Source organism: Varanus komodoensis, unplaced genomic scaffold, assembly GCF_004798865.1.
Source record: "Varanus komodoensis strain SLA01 unplaced genomic scaffold, ASM479886v1 scaffold11, whole genome shotgun sequence".
NCBI lineage: Eukaryota > Metazoa > Chordata > Lepidosauria > Squamata > Varanidae > Varanus > Varanus komodoensis.
Genome location: NW_025335317.1, coordinates 32,264,577 through 32,292,500, shown reverse-complemented (window position 1 = coordinate 32,292,500; position 27,924 = coordinate 32,264,577). Strand labels below are relative to the sequence as shown.

At 42.3% G+C, this 27,924-nt stretch overlaps 1 protein-coding gene across 1 annotated transcript in view; it reads right to left on the bottom strand.

Moving 5' to 3' along the window:
- ASPSCR1 (ASPSCR1 tether for SLC2A4, UBX domain containing) overlaps positions 1–26,478 on the bottom strand; it is a 74,444-nt gene extending 47,966 nt beyond the window's left edge. The window contains exons 1-5 of the mRNA XM_044419923.1: positions 26,284–26,478; positions 24,563–24,618; positions 23,486–23,600; positions 16,181–16,281; positions 623–680 (exon numbers count right to left, since the gene is read on the bottom strand). Coding sequence (XP_044275858.1) covers positions 623–680; positions 16,181–16,281; positions 23,486–23,600; positions 24,563–24,618; positions 26,284–26,385 — 432 coding nt within the window. The 5' untranslated portion in view covers positions 26,386–26,478. The remainder of the gene's footprint in view (positions 1–622; positions 681–16,180; positions 16,282–23,485; positions 23,601–24,562; positions 24,619–26,283) is intronic.
- Between the last annotated feature and the right edge of the window lie 1,446 nt (positions 26,479–27,924).

Genomic DNA, 27,924 nt, shown 5'->3' with positions numbered 1-27,924 from the left:
CCACCTTATTATATGGTGGCCATTTACACCTCAGAAGTAAACTTACAACAAGGCAGCCATTCTCCTGCACAAATCCACTACAGAAAACCCTGAAATCTAACCTGGTGCTTCACTTTGCAAAATGGCAGAACTGGTGCCGACTATCCTGTAAGCTCCACATAAGGGCCAATCTGTGCACAGCCCAGAAGAAAATACAGGGGAAGGCTGGCATTTGTTTGGGGGGGGGGGGGGGCTAAAATCCTGACATATAAAAGTATTAAACAAAAACAAAAATGCTAGAGATCAAAACATGGAAAAAGCAAATATTTATTAAAATAAAACCACTGTTGTGACTCTTGAGCTTTAAAAGAACTTGAAAAAACACACAAACAGGTCATTGAGAATGTTTTATGGGCTCGGAGGCTTGAGCTGAGCGACCCGTGATTATGTTCCAGCAGAGGTTTTTTTCCTCCCCCACACAAACACTTCAAGCTTTGAAGAGACCAAAGCTCTTCCATTTCCCTTTTTCAGTGAGCCCAAAGAAGGAACACATTTTCCAGGCTGGAAAGCTGTGTAGGGTATATCTTGATATTTTCAGTGAAAGATGAAGGGGCATGGCAGAGAAGGAGGTTTGTTGACTTACCTCATCTCGCATGTAAATACAGACGGGGGAAAGTTCACATTGCTGCTCCACGTATTCCCTGTAAGGGAAGGGGGGGGGGGAAGCAAGTTGGCCCCATTAAAATGAATCCTGTGCTGGCACCAAGTCAATTTAAAAAGCAACCTACCTGACAGGAATCCAGTATATATATTCTGTGCAATTTCTCAAGCATAGCCCAATCCAAATATCTCATAGGGGCAGGCGCTCCATGGCATGCCTCCATCTCACAGTGTTACACACCCAATGTGCAAGTCAGTATTTTCACTCTCAGTCTTTTGCATCAGGATAAAGTTCATAGTAAATTAATTGCACCAAGGAAACCATTTTGGAGCACAACAATGATTAGAATACACCACCTTGACTCAGTTTGCAAAAATGTACCCATCAGGCCATGTCCTAATGGCCATAAAACTTCACTTATGAATGCCCAGGAAGGTGTTAAAGCTCAACCAAAAATGCTCTGGCCATCCAATGTAGCAACTTCATCTTTCCAAAGACTAGACCTGGAATTGTAAACACCTCTGCCCAGGTTGGCAACTTGGTGACCTCCAGATGCTTTCTTTGGACTAAAAGCCCAGCCGGCTTGGCCAATGTTTGGGATTGTGGGATTAGCAATCCGAAACGGAGGGGAGGGGTTGCTACTCCTGACTTTACCTTTTACATAAAAGTAAAAACAGGACTATGCTACAAACTCATTTTTATTAGTATGTAACAAAGCACCAGCCAATCTTCTAGAAAGCATGCCACAGACCAAACCTCAGGTATATAGTAATAAGATGCCAGTACATACTTATATATACCTTGACTGTTTTTCTATACAGTTACAGACAAATAAACTTGGAAAGTAAAGTTACACACAGAGTTCAGAATAACTTATTGAATAAATAAGTTATACACTGATCTCCAGCATAAAGCATACTTTGTATTCCAGAGTAGAAGATAAGAGGAAGAAGAATATAGAAGACTGGAAAGAAAAGGAGTCAAGCCAGATGAAAAGGAAAGAGAAAGGTGAGGATGAGAGGAGAAAAGCAGAACCAGGGAAGACTTTGTATCATCTTTAGACTAACTGGCCAAATCATGGGATGGGATGCAAAGCTGACAAAGTGATGATTTCCTCCTTACAATTGTGTCTTATTATGTTACTATATGCTTTTAGAGTTGTTTATTTTATTTTGTATTGCTTGTTGCACTGACTAAAGGTGCAAGATTTTATGTATTGCAATGTGCTGTCAAGTTGTCTCTGACTTATGTTGACCCTATGAATGAAAGCCTTCCAAAATTTTCTGTGCATGACAGCTCCATTCAGTTCGTCCAAGTTCAAGGCTGTGACTTCCTTTATGGAGTCAATCCATCTCGTATTTGGTCTTCCTTTTCATCTTCTGCTTTCGACTTTCTCTAATGTGATTGTCTTCTTCAGTGATTCTTGCTTCCTCATGATGTCTCCAAAGTATGACAGTCTCAGTTTTATCTGTTTGTTTCTCTGTCTGTCAGTCTAAGGCAGACCTGGGCATTGTATGGCCCACGGGCCACATCCAGCCCGATGGCTGACCCTGACTGGCCCACATGAGGTCACTGGCAAATTAAAAGTCAATGCAAATTATATCGTCATAATATAGATGCAAGCAATACAACTGCACTGCTTTTATTTTGAAGGATCTGCTAAACTGAATTGAATTTATTGCTTTTCATGTAATGTTTATGTTAATGTTTTTGTGAATATTCATTAAATAGTGTTGTTTTGTGCTCCACATTTTCACTGTATCATTGTAATGTTTCATTTACTGTTTTTATAGAGATATATATTGAGCAGAGCTGTAAGTGTATTGGTCCGGCCCTTAACAACTGTCAAAGTTTCTCATGTGGCCCCATAGGAAAATTAATTGCCCACCCCTGGTCTAAGGTATTCACAAAGCTCTTCTCCAGCCCCGTGTTTCGAACACATCAATTTCCTTCCTATCAGCTTTCAAACCCTTATATTGGGATTGGGAATACAATCATTTAGATGATCTTGACCTTGTTCTCCAATAAAATGTCCTTACACTTGATGGTCTTTTCTAGTTCCTTCATTGCTATCCTTCCAAGTCTCAGTCTTCTTTAATTTCTTGGCTGCAGTTTCCTTTTGCATTGGTGACTGAACTGAAATATATGAAATCTTATACAATATCAATTTCTTCATTAGTAATAGTAAAGTTCTATCTTTCTTCTGTGGACATGATTTTTGTTTTTTTAATATTCTGCTGTAGTCCTGCTTTTGTACTTTCTTCTTTCACTTTTATTAGGAGTCATTTCAAGTTACTGCTACTTTATCCAAGCAGTATGGTATCTTCCAATTTTATATAGATTTTTCTATAGATTCTATATTTTATAAAATTTTATATATTTTATATAGATTTTATCTTTGCTCTCCTAACAAACTGAAGAGACAGATTACCACAATTCCCAGTTTGTAGAAAAGAAGACAAGTCACAAAATGACACTATGGAAGCAGCAAAACCTGAACTCAAATCTCCTATGTTCCAGGCTACTCTGGTTAAAAAGCTGGTCACTTTAAAAGGATACAGAGTTATGCCCCAGCACCGAAATTTACTTCCTTTTAAGGTCATCAGCTTTTCTACCAGCTGTCCTCAACAGCAGTTTCATCTGAAGAAGTTTAGTATCTGAAAATGTTGATCTCCATGTCATGAAAATATTCTCTTGCTAATTTCTGCACATCAGGTGGAAGTTAAAGCAGGCCAAGTTAAGGAGAGTAGAACCTCTCCTTCCTCCTTTTGAATATCAGTGTCAACATTCCACATTATGACATACTGCAGAAGGAAAGCGCCAATATAAAAAGGTGCTCCTAACATTTGTCAACATTTCTGTAGTCCCGCTCATTGGGAACATGGCTAAGGCTACAAACAATATTCTACAGAAGAGATGCAAAAACATATCTGTGATCCAGTGAAAGACTTCATTTTAAACTCAGAAGTAATTCCTATTTTGGACTGAATTAGATCCAAAGAGGATGGAATTTTGCTCTTTCCCAAACAGAATCAGCTGTGCCTGAGTTTAGCTCAGGAGATGAGATTTTAGTCATGAAACAAAAATACTTGGTCAAGACAGAAAAATAGAGTACAACAGTAAAGGAACCAAAGACTTTCTGTGTTAAATCACCAGCACCACAAAATTAACGGTTAGCACTAAAGACTGAAAGAAAAGGACCAACAGCCAAGATTTAAGCCTAGCAGGACAGAATCTTAAGATGTTTTAACGAAAAAGTAAGTAATTAGTTGAACAGCACATCTTCTTAGATCCACACCTACTGTAACCAATAATGTGTTAAACGCCCTAGATAATAACCCATGGTTCATTCTTCTAGAAAGCAGTAACTGCCAGCAAGACACAGAAATTACGTGGAAAGATAAAGGTACTATTTTGTAGACTCTAATTACTATCTCATGAAAAAAATTTACACAAGAAAATTCCCATTCTTAGTATAGTTCACTCTTCAAACTATCACCCTAACATGAATTTTGTTATTTCTCTGCATACCTTGCCATCATCTGCTTCTTTTCGCCCATGCACATTTACCTCATCCTCCATTAACTGCAAAAACATCATCTGGACTTTGCTAAGATCCAGAAGATATAAGACTATATATGCAGTGCTTTGGCTTTTCTTTGGTGCCCAACAGTAATGGAGGAACGCACTGAAGAAGTCCATCTCAGTCAGAGCTACTCGTTATATCAAAATGGATGGCTGCTCTCTTTGCAAACAATTTTCCTATCTATAATTTGGGGAGGGGGTATTTAGCAGCCCAGTTCTCCCAAGTGGAGAAGATATTTTTCTAACCAACAGCCATTTCATTAAAAAGAACAAAAGACACAGTAGCATTAAGGGATAAGTAATACTTAGACGCTATTTCATTGTATAGTGTGTTTTACATTAGCAGGTAAGTGAAGCTATGTCCCTGCAGGAGAGCAGAATCAAATTTTCCCAAACTGCAGGTGGAACTGTCTTAGGATAGTCTTATAATTCAAGTTATTAGCAGTGAATAGTATACCCAAGCCTGACAAACTATCTTCCCACCAGCATACCCACAAGCACAGAAAAAACCCATAAGATTTCTACAACCTTATCTTTGAAGAGGAAGTGCAAGTATGAAGGATGAGTAAACGCCTACCTTTTTGGAATGCTTTAAAAATGTGTTCCTCCTGGAACCCTCAGAGTGCAACAGTTAATATCACTGTAGTGATATGTGTGCCATTTCAGACTAACCTTTTATATAACATGTTGATTCAGTACAGCAGCTCTAACAGGTTTCCAGCACTCTTCTATGTTCCCTACCATGTTCCCTTCAGCCCACAAAGGAAGCATTCCTAGATTAAAGTTCTTCCCTTTCAAGTTGCCTTGTTGCTACCTCACTTCTCCATGATTTTGCTCTTAACTTTAGAATGTCTATAATATTTGGAGAATGCCCAAGATATACTGGACACTTCCCCAAACTCATAAAGGTTGACAGACAGTTCTTTGCCAAAATCAAGACAACATGTTTAAGATTCAAGGCTTTATAGGAATGTGGGGATGTGACAAACAGGCTGCAAGAAAGAAGGGATCACTCTAAATATGGATACCCCAGAGATTCTTATCCAAGGGTATGAATCCCTCAGCAAGTCTCCGTAAAAGATGACACACACAAAAGATCCCCAAGAGATTGTATGCAATGGTTGGAAGCCAGCAGGCCCCTCCTCCAGCTGCTGCTAATCCATTACGTGCATTCTCTGAGGCAAGCAGACACATCAAACAGGCTGCCATTTCTTTGATGTGCTGTTCTTCAGAAGGGGAACAGCAGGCAGATTAGATTCCCTCATGTAGGGATCTGACAGGGCCTGTAAACATCTTGTGTAAGGACTAGAGCATGCTGAAAGAGGAGGAGGAGCGGCTCACAATAGCTTCCAGACCTTCTTCAGACCCAATTAGCAGCAATGGACACTAGGGACCCCGGGGAAAATTCCAGTGGGTTTACCACACTTATCCCCCTTTGTGCTACAAGAGGACTTGCAGAACTCCCACAAAAAATCTCCAAATGGAACAGCCAAAGCATGATGCAGGAGAGAGAACTGCCAGACAAATTGCTGTGGCTACCAAGATCCACACTGAAGCAGCTACTGAGCCAGACAGGTCAAGCAATATGGAAGCACCCCAACTTACACACTGAGAAAATGCAACCAGAAGATCATCAGTTCAGATCCCTACTCAACCAGATCGCATATGGTTTTTTAGTGTTCCTAGAATTTAAAAGAAGTCATCCAAATGGCTGCTTTCCCATCCCAGAGGGCAGGAAATCCCAGCTGTGTCTCATGGACTGAAGTTAATAATAATTAGCACTTCTGTTGTGCTTCTCATCTTCAAAAGAGATGTTGCATTAGCACTGTTCTATGCAAGTCAGACCAAATCTCTGCACAAGAAGGCAGCTGCCATTTAATCTAAACAAAAGATTGCCCAATGAACAAATATAAATATTGCAGAGATCAAGAAGCTGCATCTCAGTCAGCAGCTGATGGTTTCCTCAAGTAAACACATGAAGCTGCATTAGATGAAGCCAGACCATTGGTCCATCTAATCCAGTAGTGTCTACTCGGACTGGTAGCAGCTCTCCAAGGTCTTTAGGTAGTGTTCTCACTGAGGCTTGGTACCCACGATACCGATTAGTTTTTTCAAACTAATGCCAAGGATTTAACCTAGACATTTATACCTGGAAAAGCATGTTTTCTATCATGAAACTAGGGTGATCCAGTTATTTACTTCTTGCGCCTTAAGGTAATTTCATTGGCATTGCCCCGTTGTTTTCAGGTTTGTTTTTTAGAGAACTAAATGTTAGTACAAAGAAAGGTGATTAAAATGGCACAGGCCTATCCACTATTCTTTCAAACACCAACAGCTTCCAAGTTTCATTGAGGGTAACATCAGCAATATGTAAAGTAGCCCCCAAAATATTCATCTATCTGCTACATCTTTTTAAAAAATCTTCCTGCTACATCATCAGATGGTGATGGTTGAATATGGGATGAATAGGGTAGAAAGGAACCACCATACGAAGAGAAAACTTCCTGACTGCTTGAGGAGAGGGAAAGAGGAACAAGAAGTGTACAGGGAACCCTCCAAAATAAGCATGCAGATTTCCAACTTCAATGGCATCAGTTTGAAGAAAAGGAAACATATGTCTTTGGGATAAAGTGGGAGGGAATAAATTTTAGTAAATATGGAGCAGCTGAAGTGAAAGTTTGTAAGACAGCAATAACATGTAACACCAGCAGTGTGAACAGAGTAAACTTGTATAGCATTTTGTGATCAAATCAAATTAGATGTTTAAAAGGAGACCAATAAAACTTAAATTGATTAAACCTTGAAGAGTTATGAAGTAATTGGTGTCTGCCCAGGAGCTGAGTGCCATGGGACATGTTACACATAAAATGAAATTCCCTCCAGATGCCCTAGAATCAGTTTAGAATAGAAACTAAAGTTGTAAATGTATGGCTAGTAGAGGCCCTAAAATCATCTAGCCCAACCATGAACAAAAAATTTCAAAAAAACTAGCCAATAAAAACCTGCAACTGGCCACAAACAGAAAGCAGAAAGTAGTCTATTGAAGGAAATAAACCCTTCTTGGAGTGATACTGTCACTATAATGAATTTCTTATGTATCACAAATCTGAAAGAAAAATATTTCAAGAAGTTATGTACTTTACAGTGCCAAGACCACAAACTGACAGAGTAACTATGAAAATAGGTACAAAGTGTTACAAGTTTCACAGCAAGAGATAAATGCTTGAAAAATGGTTGAGTAAAGTTTTACAGTTATAGGACAAAAGATATTTCCATCCGTACTGAAACAACCTAAGGCAAATAGAGATGCTACAATGTCATGTGGTTATTTATTATTACATATATACCCGGCCTTTTTCCTCTTATAAGAAACCCAAAGTGCCTTGCACAGCAGCCCTCCTCTCCATTTTACCTGCTGTGGGGTAGGTTAGGCTAAGATTGAAGGACTGGGCTTCATCGCTGAGTGGGAAGGAGAACCCAGGAATCTTGAATTAGTTCAACTTTACACCACACTGGCTCCACTGGTTAGTGAGGTAAAGTGAGTGCAGCACATCCTTTGGAAGCATATACTGACTTTTAAGAGGACAGGGATGAAGGAACATAATGCAGTGGATTAGGGGAAATTTACTGCAGAGACGAACAGACAAAGCTCAGAGGTAAAGCACCTGTTTCCTAAGCAAAATATCTGGCATCTTCAGGTAGGGTTGAAAAAGAGGCCTACCTGAAACTCGGAAGAGCTGCAGTGAGCCAGTGCGGAGCACGTTGAGATACGTAAATGGACAGATGGCACGACTTGAGACTGGGGAATTTCCTTTAGTCAGTGCTTAGAGGCGTAATTGCCATGCCATAGGATACAGCACACGGATGGATGTGCTGCAAAAGAACTGGTAGCATGTTGCAAGTTAAAGAGTCCAAAGCTAATTCCACCCATAGCACTGGCTTCGTTCTGTATTTCTTGCTCAATCTGCAACTCTGGCTTCATATCCATCCAGTCAGTCTGTTGGCAGCAGCTAATTTTACTGGGTTGGATCCAGAAAAAGATTCTTCTAGACAAAAGAGCTTTTTCTGTCACTGAAAACTGTTTCTAAACAGGGTGGGAAGTGATTTTTACCAATTCCGCCCTGCAGTTCCCTAATGTGTATCTTCTTACCATCAGTGTCTGTACTGGAGGGTCAATGGACTTTCTAAGATGTGAACCTGGGAAATATAGAGACAGAAAAATTGTGAAAATTGCCTCCCTCCTTTCTGCCCACAGAAGCAGTCTCAGTAGAACTCTGCTTGGGATAACTCTTGCCAACATACTGGATCAAACCCAGATCAAATATTCTGGCTGCATTCATACATAGTGCTAAGCAATGTCATGCAGTTATGACACGACATGGTACCTGTGTCCTGGGTTCACATATCTGCATGGTTTCTATGCATGTATGGTTTCCACGCTTCTCCATTTTCCCTACAAATGGTGACAAGTATCCCACCAGCCCCCATGGCTCAGAATCAATCCCAGGGTGCATCACTCCTGCCTGGGTCACTGGCCTCTGCCTTATTGGTTCACATACTCCCCTGGACATGATCTCAGCCAGTTGCCTTTTTTGGAGGAATGTCCTCCTGCTCTGTGAAGCACCTGCCTACTCACTAGCATAGCAATGCTGCTCTAGAGGAGCACTGCAGGAACACTCCCAGCTGCTATGCTGCTGTATACGAACACGCAAGCCCCCTCACACACACTTCGTTCCACCTATGTCCATTCCCCCACCCCCATGCACAGAACTCGCACATAGTGCCAGGGCTACCTCCCTCTGCGCCCAGACTCATGAAGAATATCTGTACAGGCAGGCTATGCCAGGGACAGAGGGGGTGCATCCTGCCAGAAAGACTTTCCCAAGGATGCCTGGATAATTTTTCTGGCTGGCAGCAAGGAATGTGTTTGTCTCACAGCTGCAGCAGGAGGCAAGGGGAGAGAGAGGCTCACTGACGGCCCTCAGGAATGCCAGAGACAATACAGGAGTGACAGGGAGGGAGAAGAGAAGGCAAGAGACCTGGACTTTTCAGAGTGAGTGCCCTAATGAGGATGCCCATGCACAGTCCATGTGCTCATCTTGTGTAAGGCTCCATTCACAAGAGAAGAGTGCTGGCTCCCCTAGCAGACCAAAGATGCAGCCATTTCAAATTGTTGCTGGTGGAGACAGCGTGGCATGATGTCTCTCTACTACCAGTACTCCAAAGGTTCAGCTGGGCATTGGGAAGGTAGCACACAGCGGAAAAAAGGGGTGCAAAGCAGCCATCAAAGTGTCACTGGGGCTGGCTCAGAAGTTGCTAGGAAGAACAGAACAGAACAGAACAGAACAGGCACTTCGTCTGCCAAACCTGATGACAGAAAAGTGGAAACCATACTGCAACTGGGGTCACACATAACAGCATGCCATAGAGAATCATAGAAACTTTACAACAAACCATTGTTTGTCTATGTGGTTTCAAATGTGCCATGCTTCACCATGGATGCTGGCTTCACAAATAGCAACAAGTCATACCTGTGCAGTTTCCAGCATGGCCTAGCTTTATGTATGAATGCAGCCAGTGAGTTGCTCACAGGGTGCAATCCAATCGTTCAATCAGTACAGAGATGCGGAAGAATTACCTGCATTCAGAGTAAGTGGTACTCTGTTGTAAGTGTGACTGAGGTTTGAGAGGCACTGGGGCTGTTCACATATAATGCACACAGTTACTGTACAGTTACCTTTTATACCTCATGTCCTGTGCTTACACATTTGCGAGGTAATCTACACATCGAGTAGTCTCCACGTGTCTCCATCTTCTCTTCAAATGGTGGCACACACATCTCAGCAGACCCTGTGGCTGGGGAACCAAACCAGCTCCTACCTGTGTTGCTCATCTCTCCCCAATAGACCTATATGCTCCCCTGAGCATATTTTCAGCCAGCCACAGCCTTTTTCCCTGCCAGTCTGTGGAGCCCCTGTCTACTCACTAGAGTAGCACAGCTGCCCCTGCAGTGACTGCTCTGTCTTCCCTTTTGGTGTGTGCCCTCTGATGCCTGCTCGAATTGCCTGCCTATCTGCTTCCTGTGCAATCATCCACCCACCAATCTCCTGGCCAGATTTCTGTGATGCCTGTTTTTCTCACATGTTGTGGCTGTGCTGCCAGGTCCACCTGCCACATCCTCCCACATCAGTGTGCTGTCCCCTCTCGTGCAGGAGAAGATGGCGTGCTCAGGCAGAAGCCCACACCAGACAAGGACATGACAGGGTGGCTGTGCCAGGTAGGCAGGCAGGCAGGCAGGCATCTCAACAATCTGGCCAGGCAGTGGTTAGGTGGGCAATCCGGATGGGCCTCAGAGGACTCACACCAGGAGGGAGAACAGGGAACGCAGGGGCAGCCAATCAGCACCCTGTCTGCTGACAACTCGGTTGTTGCTAGGCAAACAAGGCAGTGGAAAACTCTTGCCACCAAACTCACTAACTGAAATGGGGAATCTGTGGAAAACATTGCAACTGGCTACACACATGACAACAAGCAATGCTGAAATGTGGAGACCTCAGAACTAATCAGTGGTTCTCCATGGTGATTCATGGTAACCAAATGTGCCACATTTCACCATGCTTCCAATATTCACACATAACGACATGCTATTCCTGCTATCCTGAGAATACAGCCACTGGCTTAAGGATTTGAAAATCATGGCAAATCACTCCATTCAAGCTCTTTTGATGTGAAATATATGATTTGTACATGCTTGGCCTGTTACTGTTTTTACAGCAGGGAGATTCTAATGAGAGCAAAAAGACAAAGGTTGTCATGTAGAAAAAATGAAATAGAAGTCAGTTACACAATAGCGTTATCAGGAACACCTCAAAAGTCACAAAAAGTGAGTAAGCTTTCGAGTGAAATCCCCCAAGAAGCCATAGTAGGACAGTGATTTTTAACCAGTTCTTAAATTAACTAGATTATTTTTGATGGCATCACATTATTCTGTATAGTTAACACAAAAAAGGCATCACAAAGCACTCCAAAAGGTGTCCTCAAACTGAGGGTGGGGACATTAAAATGGAACATGAAATTCAGTGTAAGCAAGTGAAAAATGATATGCACTGGACCAAAAAATTTGTAGGTTCAAGCATGCTCACATACATAAATGGGGACTAGTGCAACTCTGACTGACCAGGAAAAGGCCTTGGGTCTGTGGAGGAAAGTTCAACAAAAAAACATCTACCCAAGAGATGTATTTGCATGGCAAGCTAACCCACCTTGGAAATAATGCACAGTGGGATGATTGCTGTGAAAACAACCCATGGTGCACCAGAGATACAATTAGGTTCACCATGGGATGTTTGGCCGTTCCCTCCCCATCAGCCTTTCTACAACTACAGGCAGTCCCCAGGCTGCAAACAAGTTCCATTCCTGAGAAAATCAAAAGTCGAATATGTATGTAAATCAGATCATGTATAGTCAGCCCTCCACATTCATGGGGTTAGGGACACGGGACTCCTCTGAAAGTGGGGAAACTGCTATCTGTAGCCCCCCACCCAACTCCCCAGTACTTCCTCTTTGGAGCAAGGAAATGCCAGAGAGATTTGTCTCAAAGGCCTCCCCCTCTCTCCTTTTGCCGCCTCTTTCGCTACGGTGATGACAGTTCCCTGCATTTTTTTAATTTACTAGGCTTTATGGCAATTTATAAGTATGGGTTTTTTGTAACTCAGGCATTAGTAACTGGGGGCCTGCCTGCATCTCAGGGGCCACTGCAGCAAGGGCAACTAGCTTGCCCCTCCCTGTCCAGATTGCTGACTCTGGCTCATGGTGGCTTTTTCTTCCTCTACTCACTTTTCCCCCAAATTCACAAAGTCTGGCCTTTGTGATCTCTATTTTAGCAAGCATATCCCAGTACATTTCCTTAGCAAAGGTTTCAAAATTCTCACAGCTGACAAGTGAAGCTAATTTACGTTTTTGCTAATACATGCAAACTTAAACAAAAACCTGTCAGCTGCTGCCAGCACATCCAAAGTGCTGTTTGTGTGCTCTGACTGGCAAAATAGGGAAGGTGAAAACCAGCTGTCTTGCCAGCTGTGGAGGGGGGTATATAACAACGTGGGGGAAGTAAAGCTGCAACAAGCCATACATGGCTTGTATTCATGAAGGAAGACATTCAAACAGTGTCATTCACCCAGAAATGCTGCCTGAGCATTTGTGGGGGAGCTGATGCTAGTAGGTGCCTGTGCGAGTTCAGCAAGAGTAGCAAGGGAATACACTGCTCTTGCTAAGCAAGCCACTGCCCAGTTCCTGGTACCCATGATGGCCTTTACTGTCCAGGTATGGCCAGAACAACCACCACCTATCCTGGGTACAACTACCCCTCCAACAAGCTACAGGTTGTCAGGATGGCTTATATAGTCAATGTATAGCAGCTGTGATAGGGACAAGTTTCATGTTGAGGACTGGGATCACTAGAAAACATCTGAAAGCAAAGCTGCCAAAATCACAATGACCTTATACAAATCTAGAGAACTGGAGAAGGCACACAAAAGAGCACCCAAAATGATCAAGGGGCTGGAACAACTCAGATGAGGAAATATTTTAATGTTTATTACTGTTTACCTTAGAAGGGAGGTCAAATGAAGGGAGGGAGGGAGCACATTACAGAAAGAGATAAATGTATGCATGGTTTGGAAGAGAGGAAGATTGTCTTCTTGCTCATAACAACAGAATCTAAGATTTAAAACAGGTAAAAGGAAGTACGCCTTTATCTAGTGCATTGTGAAATTACAGTATTTGGTACTGCAAGACAAAGTGATGGCTGCCAACCTGAATGGCTTTAAAAGGGACTTGGACAAATTCATAGAGGATGGCTATAGCCAATGGTTACAGACACAGTGGCTACATTCTGCCTCCAGAATCCAGTACTGTCTGCCTCTGCCTGCCAGTCAAGTGAAAAGTGTAAGGGCTACTGCATTCATGTCCTGCTTGGGTGCTTCTAGATGGAAGGACTAAGCAGAAGTAGCAGCACTAAGTAGAAGGCACCGTGCAGCAATTTCATCTTTTTTCTGAACAGATTTTTCTGTGGTAAGTAAAAGCAATGGAAGAAGCAGTGGGAAAAGAAAAGGAGGGTTTGGAGCAGAGCACAATGACAACATCCGGACCCGGTGTAAAGAATGTGGCGAGGCAATGGCAGAACAAAAGCCTCACCTGAAAGCTTATATTCATCAAGTTGGTCAGCTGTAGAAACAAGATGCTGGACTAGAATGACCTCTGGTGTAACACAGCAGGATCCGTGCGTGTGTGCGCGTTTGCATGTGTCTGTGTGTGTGTTTAGTTCTCCAGAACAAATATGGTTCTTAGTTATGTTAATAACAAAATTAAGCTTTTGTTATTAATCTAGATTAACCACTTCGAGCACCATTCCTTGGCAGAAAGGTAGAGCGAAAATGAAATGAACGCCCCTTTAGGCTCAATGTTAATCAAATAATGAGAGGTGAAGGAAGAAGAGGAAAAAGGCTGGACATATTAAAGTCCCCAAGTGTTCAGTTTATATGACTGAAAGAAGAATTTAGTACAGCATTAAAGCTATTCTCAGTAAAAGAACTGAATCTGTTTGGTGCACAGTTCACTGGTAGAATCATTTGAATCAGAAAACGGTACACAAATCAGCAAGGTAAGGCAGAAGTCCTGCAGAAGTCCATGAAGGAAACAATCTCTAGCTGGGACTCTATAGAGATCTGTGGGCATTCTGAATATTTAACAGGTCCATCTTTTGTAAATGTCTGGTATTAAGAAGAGTTTTCTGCGGCAGCCCCGCAATGATGCAGTCCGACATAAACATACTTGTGAGATTAGTGTCTGCAATGCGTCAGTGCAGTGGGAAAGATACAGAAATTACAAATCCACAGGTTGGCAAAGAAACAGCACTCATCTGCTTGTGGTTATTCATGCAAGAGTTCAAGCTGGCCCACCCATCCCTTTCCTGGTAGTTCTATCATCTCAAATTTGAAAGTCCTGGTATGACAGTAGGTCAGTGACTCCTTCAGATGATTGTTGGAATGGTTTCCAAGCCTGAAAGAACTACCAGTTACACAATCCTACCACCCTCCACATGGACAATGGAAAAAAGGACCTTCAAATAGAACATGAGCCAAGAAGGCCCATTTGATTGCAGAGAAAACCCAGAGCAAACATTCAAGATGAGGGCACAGCAGAATTTGTACTAGGTTAACGGCCCCCTTCCCAAGTGTCAAGCAAGTCTCCTAGCCAGTGTATGTGGTGGTAGTGGTGATGCAAGTTAAAGACTCTCTAAGAGGTATGTAGCAATCGGCAACGATTTATGAAGCTCAGCTTTCCAAGCCACAAAAAATAAGTTAAGTAACAAAATTGTATTTGGAGTACAGATTATTAGTTTGACATTTGTTTTGAAAAGAGGGGCTATTGTTCTTGAATCCACTTCAGACAGAAGGAAGCACTCAATGTGGGCTGCAGCAAGAGGGAGGCATACCATCACAGAAGCTTCCTAATCCACAGACATTACATAGAAAGCATAGGCAGCTGCTGGGTTAGAAAAAGACAGCAGCAAGAATGCTCTGCTCTTTCAAAACAACATCACACCAAGATGCTGCTTTGGTGAAAAGGCCATTTGACCAACACAGTGAACTGCAAGCTCAGTTTGTGCACAGTCAAAGCATGCCCAACCAAACTGTAGCCTCCTGTGTATCCCCTTCTGATCCCATCTGCACCTAGGAGATGGTACTAAATATAACCTCCCATAAAAAAAATAAATTGGACTGAACACGTGCTTTAACGCAGGGGAGAAGGAGCACACAGCCACCCAAGAATGAGAAATAAGACCGGGGGTGAGGAAAGGGAAAGAAGCGTTTTGTTGTTCTTGCCAGCCATACCACACAAAATTGTTTGACACCTGTGCAACCAATTTTCATTAAGCAACCAAAAGAGCATTGAATGAACATTCTGATGAAGAAAAATGCACTGTATGACAAAAAGATTGTGTCTAAAGAGTGACTATACAAATCATCTGAGCCACAAAAGTATAATGGTGAGGGAGCCTTACAGACACACAAATTATGTATAACTCTTGAGGAGAAAATTAGCTGCACAATAAACAGATTGCAAAAAAGCCCCCTGGAGTTTATGTGCCAAACTACATTTGATATATAAAAGCCTGCAGCTCTGGCCTGACAGACCTCCTTTGGGCTAAAAAGCTACTTCAGAAGGTTGCTACCAGAAGCAGAGAGGGTCAGCAGGCCTTGCCCTCCAATGAGGTCTAAAATGTGTTTGGGTAAACTCACATTTTAATTCTTGTGAGGGGAGCAGCTGGGGAGGAGTTATTTACAGTGGAGAAACGGGAGGCGAGGAGAGGTTCTCCCCTCTGTCCTTTGCTTCCCTGCAAAAGCTTGGAGCTTCATCGCCAGTGAATTGTAACATGCAGTTGCGCACACATGTATTTGTACAGTACAGCTGGTACAGGTTCCCTTCTTTTTGCTACTACTTAAAAGAAACAGTAACAAAGGCAAAAAGAAAAAAAAGCCTTGGATGGTGCAATTGAAGAAACCTCCTACCAGCACCATTCTTTCCAGATACAGATTGCAGAAGAACAATCCAAGCAAGGCTTCCCTTTAGTTGCCATCTAAGGCGGTGATGACATCCAGCTTCTTTTAGGGGAACTAACAATTTGATCCCGAATGAATCCTGTTCTAAGGACATACCATAAAGTAGTTGCACTTGCACTGTAGCCTGGTGCTGCCAAAGCAGCAGGCACTATTACAGACCTGTCCAGTGAACACAGCTTTACAGAGCTAGACAAGGGCAGGATAAGCATTAAAGTAATCATGGAGAGGTATTATTGAAGCAGCAAGACAGTATTTATTCATTCAATGGCTTTCTAATGATAGATGTTTGATGGCTTTTAGAAATCTCTCAGTGTTTTCTCGTTCTACTGACCTGGTCTGTGCAAAATGATGAAGAATATCCCACAAGGTCTGGCTAGAATGAAATGTGTCTTGGATCCTAGAACCATCATCCAGCTGCAGTGCAATTCGTACCTAAGAGATAAAACCCACTGAATTAGCACAGAAAAATGTCTCAAATAACTACTGGTAAAGCAGTACACCAAACATTGTTCAAGGTCACATCTGGCAAGTCAGCCATCCAAGATCACATCTGGCAAACAGAATCCTGGCCCTCTATCCCAGGTTTTGACTAATGTTTCAGACCAACAGACATCTGTATCATTTAGCGCTTACAAACAGTGACCCAAAAACAAACAACTGACAATGTGGATCAAGTTTTAGTTGCATTATTGACCCAATAAAGTTATAAACATCACTGTTCTTAAGAGTACAGCTACATGTTGAACAGAATTGAGTGCAGAGTCCATCATGAACTATGCTATTTCAAACTGCAAATGAGGGACTGTATTTCTGAATTGTTCCCTCATGTAGGAAACTAGCACATCAGGGAAAATCAGCAAAAGAATCAAGTTACTCCACTAATTATTTCACAGTAGCCAGCTAGAAAGCCAGCAAGAGCTTGATTACTTAACTGGGAACGCTTTCAATGGAGTTACCTTCTCATAAATGAGCTACCACAAATCTTGTTCTTTTTAATGCACCCTTATTCCTTCGTGAATTCTAAATGTCTTGCATGAAGCTAATACTGGGACTCCTCCAATACCAAGCTCAGGTGGTTTCAGTAGTGATTGTACTACCACAACTTTCTCAACAAATCTCATACCTTAACTCTTCTTAACCTCCTCTCTAAAGCATGTGTTTTGAACTTTTATATTCTCTATGTTAATACCCTGTTCCTCAATGTACTCTCATCTTACATTATCAACATTCCTGCAAGTTAACACAGGGTCAGCACAGGCAGATTCTCTGCATCCTTTTAACAAGGAAAAGACTGATACTAAAATACTGGAAGAATAATGCGCATCTCTTGTAATGCAACAGATTCCAGCATTCCTATTGTTTAGCCCTCAAGCAGCAGGAGCCACCCTTAGTCTGGACTAAGAGGCTTTTTTGAAAGGGAGGGAAAGTTTCAGTTTGAAGTCATCTCCTTACATGGGTGGATGCTTCTACCATATTTCAAGGAGAATGCTACTTTCATTTCTATTTCCAATACCTGTTGAATTTTATTAAAACAACTGTGCTTCTAAGTTTTTGCTTGAGTCCACTGAAAGAGGGAAGTGACCTGCTCACAGCAGAGGGAAACATACACCAGAAAGCCTAAAAGAGCCCATGGTTCTGGCTCACCATGTTGTGCAAACTCAGCTAGGTGGCTTGTTGCTGTGTTATACCATGTGACAAGTTGTGCCAGTAAAGGTAAGTATCCAAATCTCCCCAGGATGCATGTCAGGTGTAATAAACCACCCTGGTAAATTTCAGTCCCCATGAAGGTGCTGATACTACCAAGGGCACAATCAATTCTTTTTCTAGGCCAGTTTGCAGAATGTCCTTCATCAGCCAGAAAAGCTCTACTGGATGAGACTGAAATTATGCAGGAAAGTCAAAAGAAATCCTTCTTTGCCACTTTCACTGCTACACAATACACTCTAAACTTGTGCTGCTACTAATCAAACAGTTTTCCTTCACCTGGGTTCACTTATTGCCCTCAGCTCAGATGTATACCAAGATGCTGCTGAGGCACTGTGAAGGATGAGAGGATACCTAGGAGATGTGAAATCATGTTTCTCTCAATAAAAATGGAGTACTTGTGTGAGTGATTGCAAATGGACCTGGGCACTTTTTGTTTTCTAGCATAACAGTACATTAGATACACTGGTGTCTTTGCAGCTATTTCAGAAAGGTCATTTCCCATTGTGGAGAACAATATCACTCCCCGCACCCCCTTCCTGCACAAGCTGGGTCTCAAGACGATCTCATTACCAACTCCAACAAGAAAGACTAAGTCAATAGAACCTGCATGGGTGGTCAGATGGCTCCTACAAACACTCAGAAATAACAAACAAGCAATTCCTGGTCTGCACATGTCGAACTGGTATTCTTTTTATTTGCTTCCTGGCTTTTGATTCCAAGTCACTAGAGGGCTACATTTTCATGCTTTTAAAAAGCAATTTCTTTTAGAAAACACCAATGAAATCTCCAGAGTTGGCTACACAGCAAGAGCTGTGAACCATCACCATTATCCCCATCTAGCTCATTCCACACATAGCCCTCATCAAGGAACTAATCCAAGAGTCTGGAGAAAGAGACAGACACAACAAAATCTTTCCAACTTTTTAATAAGACTTCTTAAAGTCAACCCTAGACACCACAAAATCTCACATACAGCAGTGCTTTCATTGGCAGGATATGCTTACTGTCACTCTTGGAATGCGGTCAAAAGATGTGACCCGTGTGGAGTCAGGAGCATACCCACGGGAAGCAAAGCACCTCATCAGCCCCTAGTCACAGGGGCTAAAGTAGCCACCCCTTACAGACACGGCTTCCCTAATTCCTCATCGCCCAAGACCAACCTTCAGATTACCCTTGGCTGCACAAGAGTGCCGACAGCTGACATCACCAGGGTACAAGACTCTTGCCCAGAAATCCACCCTGCCAATTGCATCAGTTTTTTAGGCACCAGTTCAAAGCCAGGCATGTCACGAAAGTCATATTCAGGCAATTAAACTTCACAGGCATTCCAAGCTGCATCTAAATATTAATCTTTTTATCCATAAAACAGAAAGCCCATGCCAATTAGTTTCTAAGTTTACAAACATGTGTGAGTACAAGGGTGCTTAATGGCTGAATTGCTGTGCTCATTTTCTATAACAGTGTGCATCCTATGACTGCAAAAGAGTCCGCTTCCACTTCCTTGCGTAACAAAAAAGAGACATGTTTAGGGACAAACTGTGCACACAAATTCAAGAAAGACATTATTCTCTACAGATCTCAATATGTACTGTCTTACACTCTGTCTCTCGCCAAAGTTATATGTCTTCCATGACCTCATTATGTAAGCATAGTCTGTACATCTAGGCTATAATCTTATGCAAAGTTACACAAGCATTGTTCACCAATTTGAGGGACTAACATATAAACATAATATATATGTTGGGGGACTAACCTATATACACATAGACCCAGGATCATAGCCTAAGAAGAAGACATCCTAGCATAACCAAAGCCAAGAAATTATGTGGCTGTTTAGAAAACTTTCTTATTCTAGTGCTTGCTGCAAACAAAACAAAATACCACATACTGCCAGGTCATTCTCTTCCTTTGAGGGGTTTCATTTTCAAGTTAAAGTAGTACAATGAAATTTACAATGTTCCACTTTTTAAAAAACCCAACAGACTTAGATACACTCTTTAAAAAGTATACAACACTATAGTATCTGCCTCATACCAAACAGAAGTGCCAATCACAATACCCAAAACACAACTAAATTGTAGCTGCGTCTTACTTTACTCACAGAAATACATTTCCTTATTGCAAGATGATATAACATTTGACAATATGCACTAATTTTCCCCCTTAAGATAAAACCAGTTATGAAAGATACATACTCAAAGCTAGTTTACTAATTTGCTGGAGTTGTTCTCACATGAAGCTAAGCCACCATGGGTTAATTTCCTGCTGAGATTTAGCAGTATGTGCCAGCCAATATTTTAACTACACTTATAGCTTGCAGTATTGTGTGAACCTGGTGCTGAGGGTTATTTGCGGGGATAAACAATCTTCAAATACTCTACAGTTTGTTTTAGGGTTATCTGAGGGTTATTTACCCTCTCAAGTAATCCATGAGACTTGGTTCACCTGACACAGCAAGCAAGGTCACCTGAGGGTACCCAGCACAACATTTATTTTTTATACCACCCATTAGCCAAAATGGCTCTCTGGGCAGTTTACAAAGTCTACAACAGCCCTTGCTGCTAAATAAGGAAACACTCAACATGACAGTCCAGTCCTCCAAACCAGGTCATTACAGACTTGTCAGATTTGCCACTTCAGAAGCAAAAAACAGTCTGCCCAGGAAGACCTCAGAGCGAGGGAAACCTCTCAATTACAACTTACTGAGAAGTTAAATTCTAGCACCTCTGGCTGAAATGGCTTTCATCCCACTACAGGTGTTAATTAGCTTACCAACCCCAGGATGTTTATGTTCTCATCAACACTGCTTTGTAAAATGGCACAGTGCTTATTTTACATATATTTAAACTTTAATGTGTCACATTTCCCTCTGAACTCACCATTTACAATTCCAAACATTACTTAGGGCAACATTCATGGATCTAATGAATTTGACTCTAATCCACATATAATCACATATACCATAATAAACTCTTAGTATTTAAAGTGCCACTGAGTTCTTTGTTGTTTTCACACTGGAAGGTATCCCATCAAAGCATTATAGTCAAGATGATGAGCTCTGCCAGAGTTGTAAACAACAATCTTCAAGGTTTATAATAATCTGTATTAACCATGTAACAAGAAGCTAGGACTCAGCATACAGAACTGAGGGCGCAGTGCTCCTTTCCCATCTCCCCAACCTGTTATTTGTCCTTACATGACCTAGAGGAATCAGCTATGGTTCAAGAAGCTCTCTCTTTTCACAGTTTGCAATTCACTGAATGAAGGCTCAATCCTAATTCATGTTTAGTTAGAAAAACATCCTACAATTCCTACCATTAAGACTGTACCTTTAGCATTGCTTATCCTATTATTAACTCAAATGAGAAGTACTTTGCTGAAATCAAGGTAAGTCATATATTATAATCATTCCTCCCTTCTTAATTGGGCAGTGACCAATTTCAATAGTGCAATAGATTAAAATTACAAAGCTAATTTTTGTTCAAGGTTTATTAATTAGTAGGAGAGAAAAACTGCTAAAGGATTATTTCATTATTTATAGTTGTCACCTATAGTATTAATTTATGTCAGTCAAAAAAGACATTTGATTATATCTCAATTTATACAACATATGAATTTTAAATATGTCCATTTTAACTGGTTTCCTTGCAAATACCTTACTTATACATTTAAGTGTGGGTTCAATGCCTTAGGGCACTATCCTATGCATATTTAAGCAGGAAAAAGTCCTTTATTCCCAGCATGGCAGGCTGTAGCATGCTAGGAATTATAATTTTTTCCCCTGTCTAAATACAAGTAAGAGTGCACCCTTAAGGTCATTTTCCTACTATAGTCAAACAGTTTGTATTTAAATACCTATTTCATCTAAGACATTTTCCATATCTACTCCTATTCAGTCAATTCTTTAAAAAGTAAACTAATCCTATTTAATGGTGCTTTTATTGATTGCCTTTCTGGGAGACAATCCCTGGCTGCATTTTTTTTAATGCACACCAAAATGGATTATAATGCTGGAAGGTCATCCAACCTTTGTTTTAAAGCCTCTATAACAAGGAAGAGAACATCATCTTCTGAGGCAGCAGTCTTGAACAACTTTATACTGTCTGGAACTTCTTTGTAATGTTAGGTTTACAATCTCTGTGCTGTAATTTGAATCCATTGCAGACACTGAAAACAAATGTATTTCATCATCTATATGACAGTCCTTCAAATATGGGAAGATGTCTATTGTATCACCTCTTAATCATATGTTCTTCAGGTTGAATATACCCAACTCCATCAACACAGGACTCCTTTCCTTTCTCCAGGCCCCTTCATCACCTTTTTTGGCTTCCTCTGACTACATTCCAGTTTATCAGTAATCTTCTGTGCAGAGTTAGACATAGTCCCCACTTAGACAAGCATAAGCATCTCTGAAAATAAGTTAGAGGCTCTGTCCACAAGCAAGATTTCCCCTTCAGCTCTCCACACCAAAGCCTACCCAACTCAGCAGAGTCCTCAACATCCAGTGGAGGATTTCTAAGGGGCTGAGTAGCCAGGGAATCAGCTCCTACTAGCCCAGTTAGTTATTCTTAACTCTGGCTTCCACCCACTATTTATTTTGCTGAAAAAAATCAGAAAATATAACTGGACCATAAGAAGGGCCATTTGATGGTGGAATAGCCACAGACAAATTTGATTTAAGACACACTTCTCTACAAATGATTACTCATCACTATTGGATGCAAATGCACATACAGAGAGAGAGTGCGAGAGAGAGAACAATATTTACATAAGCATTAAATAACTGACTGAGATCAGCTGCACTTCCTAGATAATAGCAGGAAGGCAGGATTACCCCTCTCTCTGTGAAACACAAAACCTCCAAGTCACATGATTTCATATGTTACAGAGCTACCCTCTGTTAATATCCTTCTGGCAGGGAATCAGTCATAGAGTAAATTATGTGGTTCACTTTACCAGCTGATTTAGGATACTTTCCAGCAACTTGGTCAATGCCCGAGTGCCATAATTGGCTTCTCCTTCATGTAATGTTCATAGCAAAGCGCCTAGAATTGATGCATGGATGTCTAAAATTCTCCCACATCCAAACAGATGGTAAGAAGGCGTATTTGAACTAACCCTACATGAGATGATAACATAACATAGATACAAACTTTTGAAGATGATAATGTCCTAGAGAAAATATCTTGAACCATGTGCGAATGTTACCTTACAAAACAGTCCTATGACCTCTAGACAGCATTTTCAGAGTTGCAGCACCAATCTTGGAGCTGGTATTCTGCCTATGGATTGCCTTTCCCTCCCCCACACTCACAAGTGTCAGGGAAAGCACCACATCAGAGAAAGTACTCGGAGAAGCAGGAAGGGAAAAAGACCAGAATCATTGGCAGGGACATCTTGAGGAACCCTGGTAGCACCTCAGCCTCCTCTCCTGCTCCAAAACATGGCAATTAGACAGCAAAAATCAGTTGTCCAGGGGTTTTGCAGGGCAACAGGAGTACAGGGGCAAGTTTTGCCTTCATGTTTCTCTTGCCCAGCACAGAATGCACGTCATCCTCTAAGTTTGGAGGGTCACAGGAATCTCCACAGGACTGTGCTCTTAAAGGACTGAAGTTCTCTCACTGCCATACTATCCCCTTTTCTTTGTCTTTCTGTTTTGTTATCCCCTCTGTTCCACTGCACATTATACATGCTTGTCTAGAAGGAAAAAGGGAGAGATTGAAAAGGAGAGGGAATTCTAGTGCAGCTTGAATCCAGAAGAAATTAAAGGATTTCTTAATGCTGCCTTTCAAGAGCTGTAAAAGCTTAACAGTGCAATTTTTAAAAATATACCTTATCCACAAGAAGAACATATGATGATGTCTAACAAGAACCTGACTTCAACCTGAATATAAGCTATTCGTATCTTAAAGAAATAGTAACATACTGTGGTTTCAGTTCCTGCTCTATTATGAGAGACTGGCATCATTTCCAGTTTGGCATTGTTGGGTAGATTGGCAAACCTCCATTGTAGAGAAAGATCCAGCACAGTCCTCTGAAACCTGCAATACAAACAAGCTCAAAAGTGACCTTTTACATGAAGGCTATAACAGACCATTTTTCAAAGACTTATTCCAAGCACAAAGAGATTTTATCAGTAATGACTGCAGAATGCCAAGCTGTTATTTTAGGAATCAAAATATTAGAAGGGAAGTTTTGCATGGGCAAATATCACAGGTTCAGTCCCAAGTTAAAGATCCCTGGTAACAGAGCTGCAAAAGACATCTTCCTGAGCTCTCAAAAAGCTGCTGTTAGACACAGTGGGAAGAATAATGGACTAGATCAGCTTTCTCCAACCTGGTATTCTCCAGATGTTTTCAACTGCCCAATGGATGTAGCTGACTATTCCCAATAATCAGGAAAGCTAGACATTCTAGTCTAAAATATCCAGAAGGAAAAAGGCTGCACTAGAGGAACCCATGATCTGGTTCAGGAAAAGCGAGCTTCCAGGAAAGGATTCACAGTTCACTGTAGAGCGCACCTTTTCCTTCAAGTAGTGTTGATAAAATTCAGAATTAAAAGCTGCGTATAGAGATCACAGGCTTTACACTGAAGCAATGAATCCCCCCAACATTTACTTGACCATTTTAAATATTAATATTCTGACCTGCTAACCATTCAACACTAGTCATTCTTCCATTTCTGGCAAGCATCCTTTCGCTCATCTCCAAGTTATTTCTACATTTCAGAAACATGCAAAACCTCCAAAGCACAGTGCAGAGCCAGAGATCAGTGGCACCTGTCTCTGGAAACTAGAATGTCTGAACCTTGCTTCCTGTCCAGGAATTCACTTCCCGGACAGGCCCTGGACAGGCCCAACTCAGGCATAGAGCCATCAAAGCAAAGTAGCACTGGACTATCACTGTAGACTCCAGATCAGAAGGTTCTCCCTATATTTAACTAATGGCAAAGAAACAGCAGAAGTTGTAAGCTGTAAACAAATGAAAAAAGCAGTACAACTCACTTCAAATCATAGTCATGGGGACTATAATTCTGCTTCCTACAAACTTCTTCCAGGACCTGATGAAAAAATGTATAGCAAGTTAATTTGGAATGCAGAGTTTTCCTTCATTCTGAAAGGGGACATTTGCAGAACACATAATGCAGATTATATTAGCCACCCAACAAACTTCTCCCCCCCCCACTTTCAACTCACACTTGCAAGCCAAGTGGAGCTTCCAACCTGTATTAACAATGGCAATTACATGGGAAAGACTAGGAAGGAGTTCCCCCCCCCCCCCAACTTTATAGACCATTGGTCTGAGATCTAGCAGAGTGATATTAGGTTTATTATGTGGTCAACCTATCTCTGGATGTTAACATGATACCTTTTGGCTAGAAAGTGGAAACATTCCCCAAAGTTGTATCAGCCCTGGAGCAGGGTCCATATCAAGGAATGAATTCTGCAAAGACTAAACAAACCACATTCTTTTTTTAGGTCACCACTTACACTGGGGATTATTATTAATCTAAATGATTAAATACATTAATACTTAATTTGCAGGCATCAGGATAAGCAGCTCTAGTCTTGTAGATCAGTTATGAGAGCCAATTACAAAGCATGATACAATAGGAGAGTTTAACTCATAGAAAGGGATACATTATGCAAATCAAAAGAACTTTAAACTCATTCATATCTGTATGCATTAAGAGGCACTTAGGCTGCAGCCCTATGTAAATTTAGAAAGAAAAGGCTTTAAAAAAACCTCCCAGCATTCTCCAGCCATTCTTAGTTCGCAAAACCTGGCTAAGGAATGCTGTCAGTTGTAGGGTTTTCATGACTATACGTGCATTGGGATTGCACCCTTCTTTTCTTCCTTCTTGTGTCTTGGGCACAGATGGGTAAAAGATGCACCCAGCTGTGCTGATAAGACCACTGTGTGATTTGCAGTAAGGATCTTTGATTCCCAATGGTTTAAGAAGGGCACCAAAAAGGCTCCTACTACTAATCAATGAAGTTGTTGAAATAAAGAAAGCTTGCAGGGAAAACCAGAAGTAGAATTTTGTGTGAAAGGACTAAAGAACTGAGATACTGAAAGCAAATTTTTATCTCAGCTGTGCCCCCGCCCCCCAAGACCCAGTTCCTTAATTCTACCAGAAATGTCTGCCCTTAGCCCGTTTTGCACCTGACCCCTGCTGTGACGTTCTAATACAACAAAAAACAAAAAGGAGATGCTGGAAACCTGAAGCCGGCCTGTCATGGCGAGGCCAACAGGCTATCTTCCTCCATCTCTAGCCCCTGCGCACAAGGACTACTTTTCTCAATGTAAGTCCGTTCAAGCAGCAATCTAAACGCAGCCACTAAACGCTCCAAGGAATTCAGGACAACTTCGTTCAAAGTAAACATAAATACGACTGCGCTGTGAGATGCTTCTTCTTTAGGAAGCGTATCTGTCATGCCCTGCCCCCCCCCCGCCTCCCCCACCATGTAAAGCCGCTCTTCCTCCATTATGACAGCCTCTCCCGCCGGGGGCGGGGAAGGTGCGCTCCCCGACGGCGACCAGAGGGGCGTCCCCCGCCCCCAAAGACGAAGCTATTTGCTCCCCGCCTAAGGCCCAAGTGCAAGCGCAGGCGACTGTGCGTCCTCTGATCCAATCAGAAAGCGCCCATTGCACCCCTCTCCTGCCACAAGGCCAATCAGATTGGTTTAGCCGCATGGCTTCCCTGCTACTGGGCCAGACCCACCTGGAGCAGCACGGTGCTCGGGCCTACTCGCACCGTCACTCGCCTCCCGTTCGGGGCCAGCACCGAGACACTGAAAGCCCCCCCACCGCCGGCTACCGACATCTTCCCTCTCTTCTCCTCCTCCTCCCAACACAGGCCGGCCTCCCAGCGCCACAGCCGCCGCCCCTCTCCCGTAACGAGCTCCTTGGAGAGCTGAGCCGAATGGCCACGACGAGGGGGCGCGGCCACAACGCGGGCTGCCCCGCCTCACGCTTTCTCCCGGCTTCGCGCCTCGTCGCGACGCATAGCCGGGCCGGGATGGCTGGCAGGAGGGCGTCCTCGCGCGCCGCCGCGGGAAGCCGTCCTGCCGCTTCTGCTTCGCCCCCTCAGTGCTTCTGCTTCGCCCCCCCCCCCCCCGTGCAACGCTAAAACCTTTTCCCGCGTTTTTCGACTCAAGCCTGTTTCGCAAGGAGTCCGCGCTTCCAGGCCGCCCGAACCTTGCCACGTGCTGCGTGCGAGAAAGAGACGGGGGCTCCAGTGCGTCCTTTTCCGACTTGCCATCTCCCTGGCCCTGTTGAATTTCTGTCTGATGTACAAGAGCTGAAAGCACAGGCTCCCTGCGGGGAGGGGAAGAGAGGCAGCCTGCTTCTGTAACGGGTTAGCTCTTCATTGCTAGAAGAGTGGAGGGTCGAGTCGGACTTGGGTTCGAGGGAATCTAATATTGAAGCCCCATCCTGGAAATAATTCCAGTGGGCTTGGACAAATAACTCTTTCTCAGTCACAGTTTCCCTTTGCTTACACAGGAATGGGAGTGCTCTACTTTACAAGATTGTAAGGAGTAAAAATGGTAAAATATATTAAAAATAGAAGTGTTTTTGAAGGCACAATAATAACACAAGATACACACAGAGGACATCTGATATTCTTCCCACATCTTACTATGAGTTTATTCACAAACTAGCCCCTTTTCCTTCATTGGAGGAGGTCTCATTCTGCCTCACAGGCTGCTTCTCTGCTCATTCCGACTTTATTTATAATTTTCTACATAAAAATTCCATATAGAATTCACAGTGGGACAGTAAAAATCTATCCAGAATGCATATGACTGCAGCATATACCACATGAATAAAAATTCATGTCTATTTTGCCATTTATGCACACACAGGAAAATGCCCCAAGCACATCATGGAGTATATGCAGTTTCTGACAGATATCTGATAAGGAAATGTGTTACAAACTGTATTATCTGGTTTTTGTTCTAGTTTTTGTTATGACCTTACTACTCCCATAGCTACAAAAGTTACAGCCCACAAGCACCAACAAATAGTTATTGCCTCCAACTTCAAACATATTATGCCAACATGCACCGATTGCTGACAAGCATGAGTGGAAGGGTACTATTGCACTCGGGTCCCATTTGTGAGATTCCCACAGGCAGCTGGCTGGCCACTGGGTGAACAACATGCTGGACTAGATGGCATTTGGTATGATCTGGCATGGCTCTTTTTCTTCTGACTTCTGTGATTAATAAGAAAACATTAAGTGAGCAAGGATACGTCATATCACTAGCAATAACATTTATGATCAACAGGATTTCATTCTGCCAGTGTTATTCCACTTGTACAACCGATTCATGTAACTCTGGTATAATTAGTACAACAC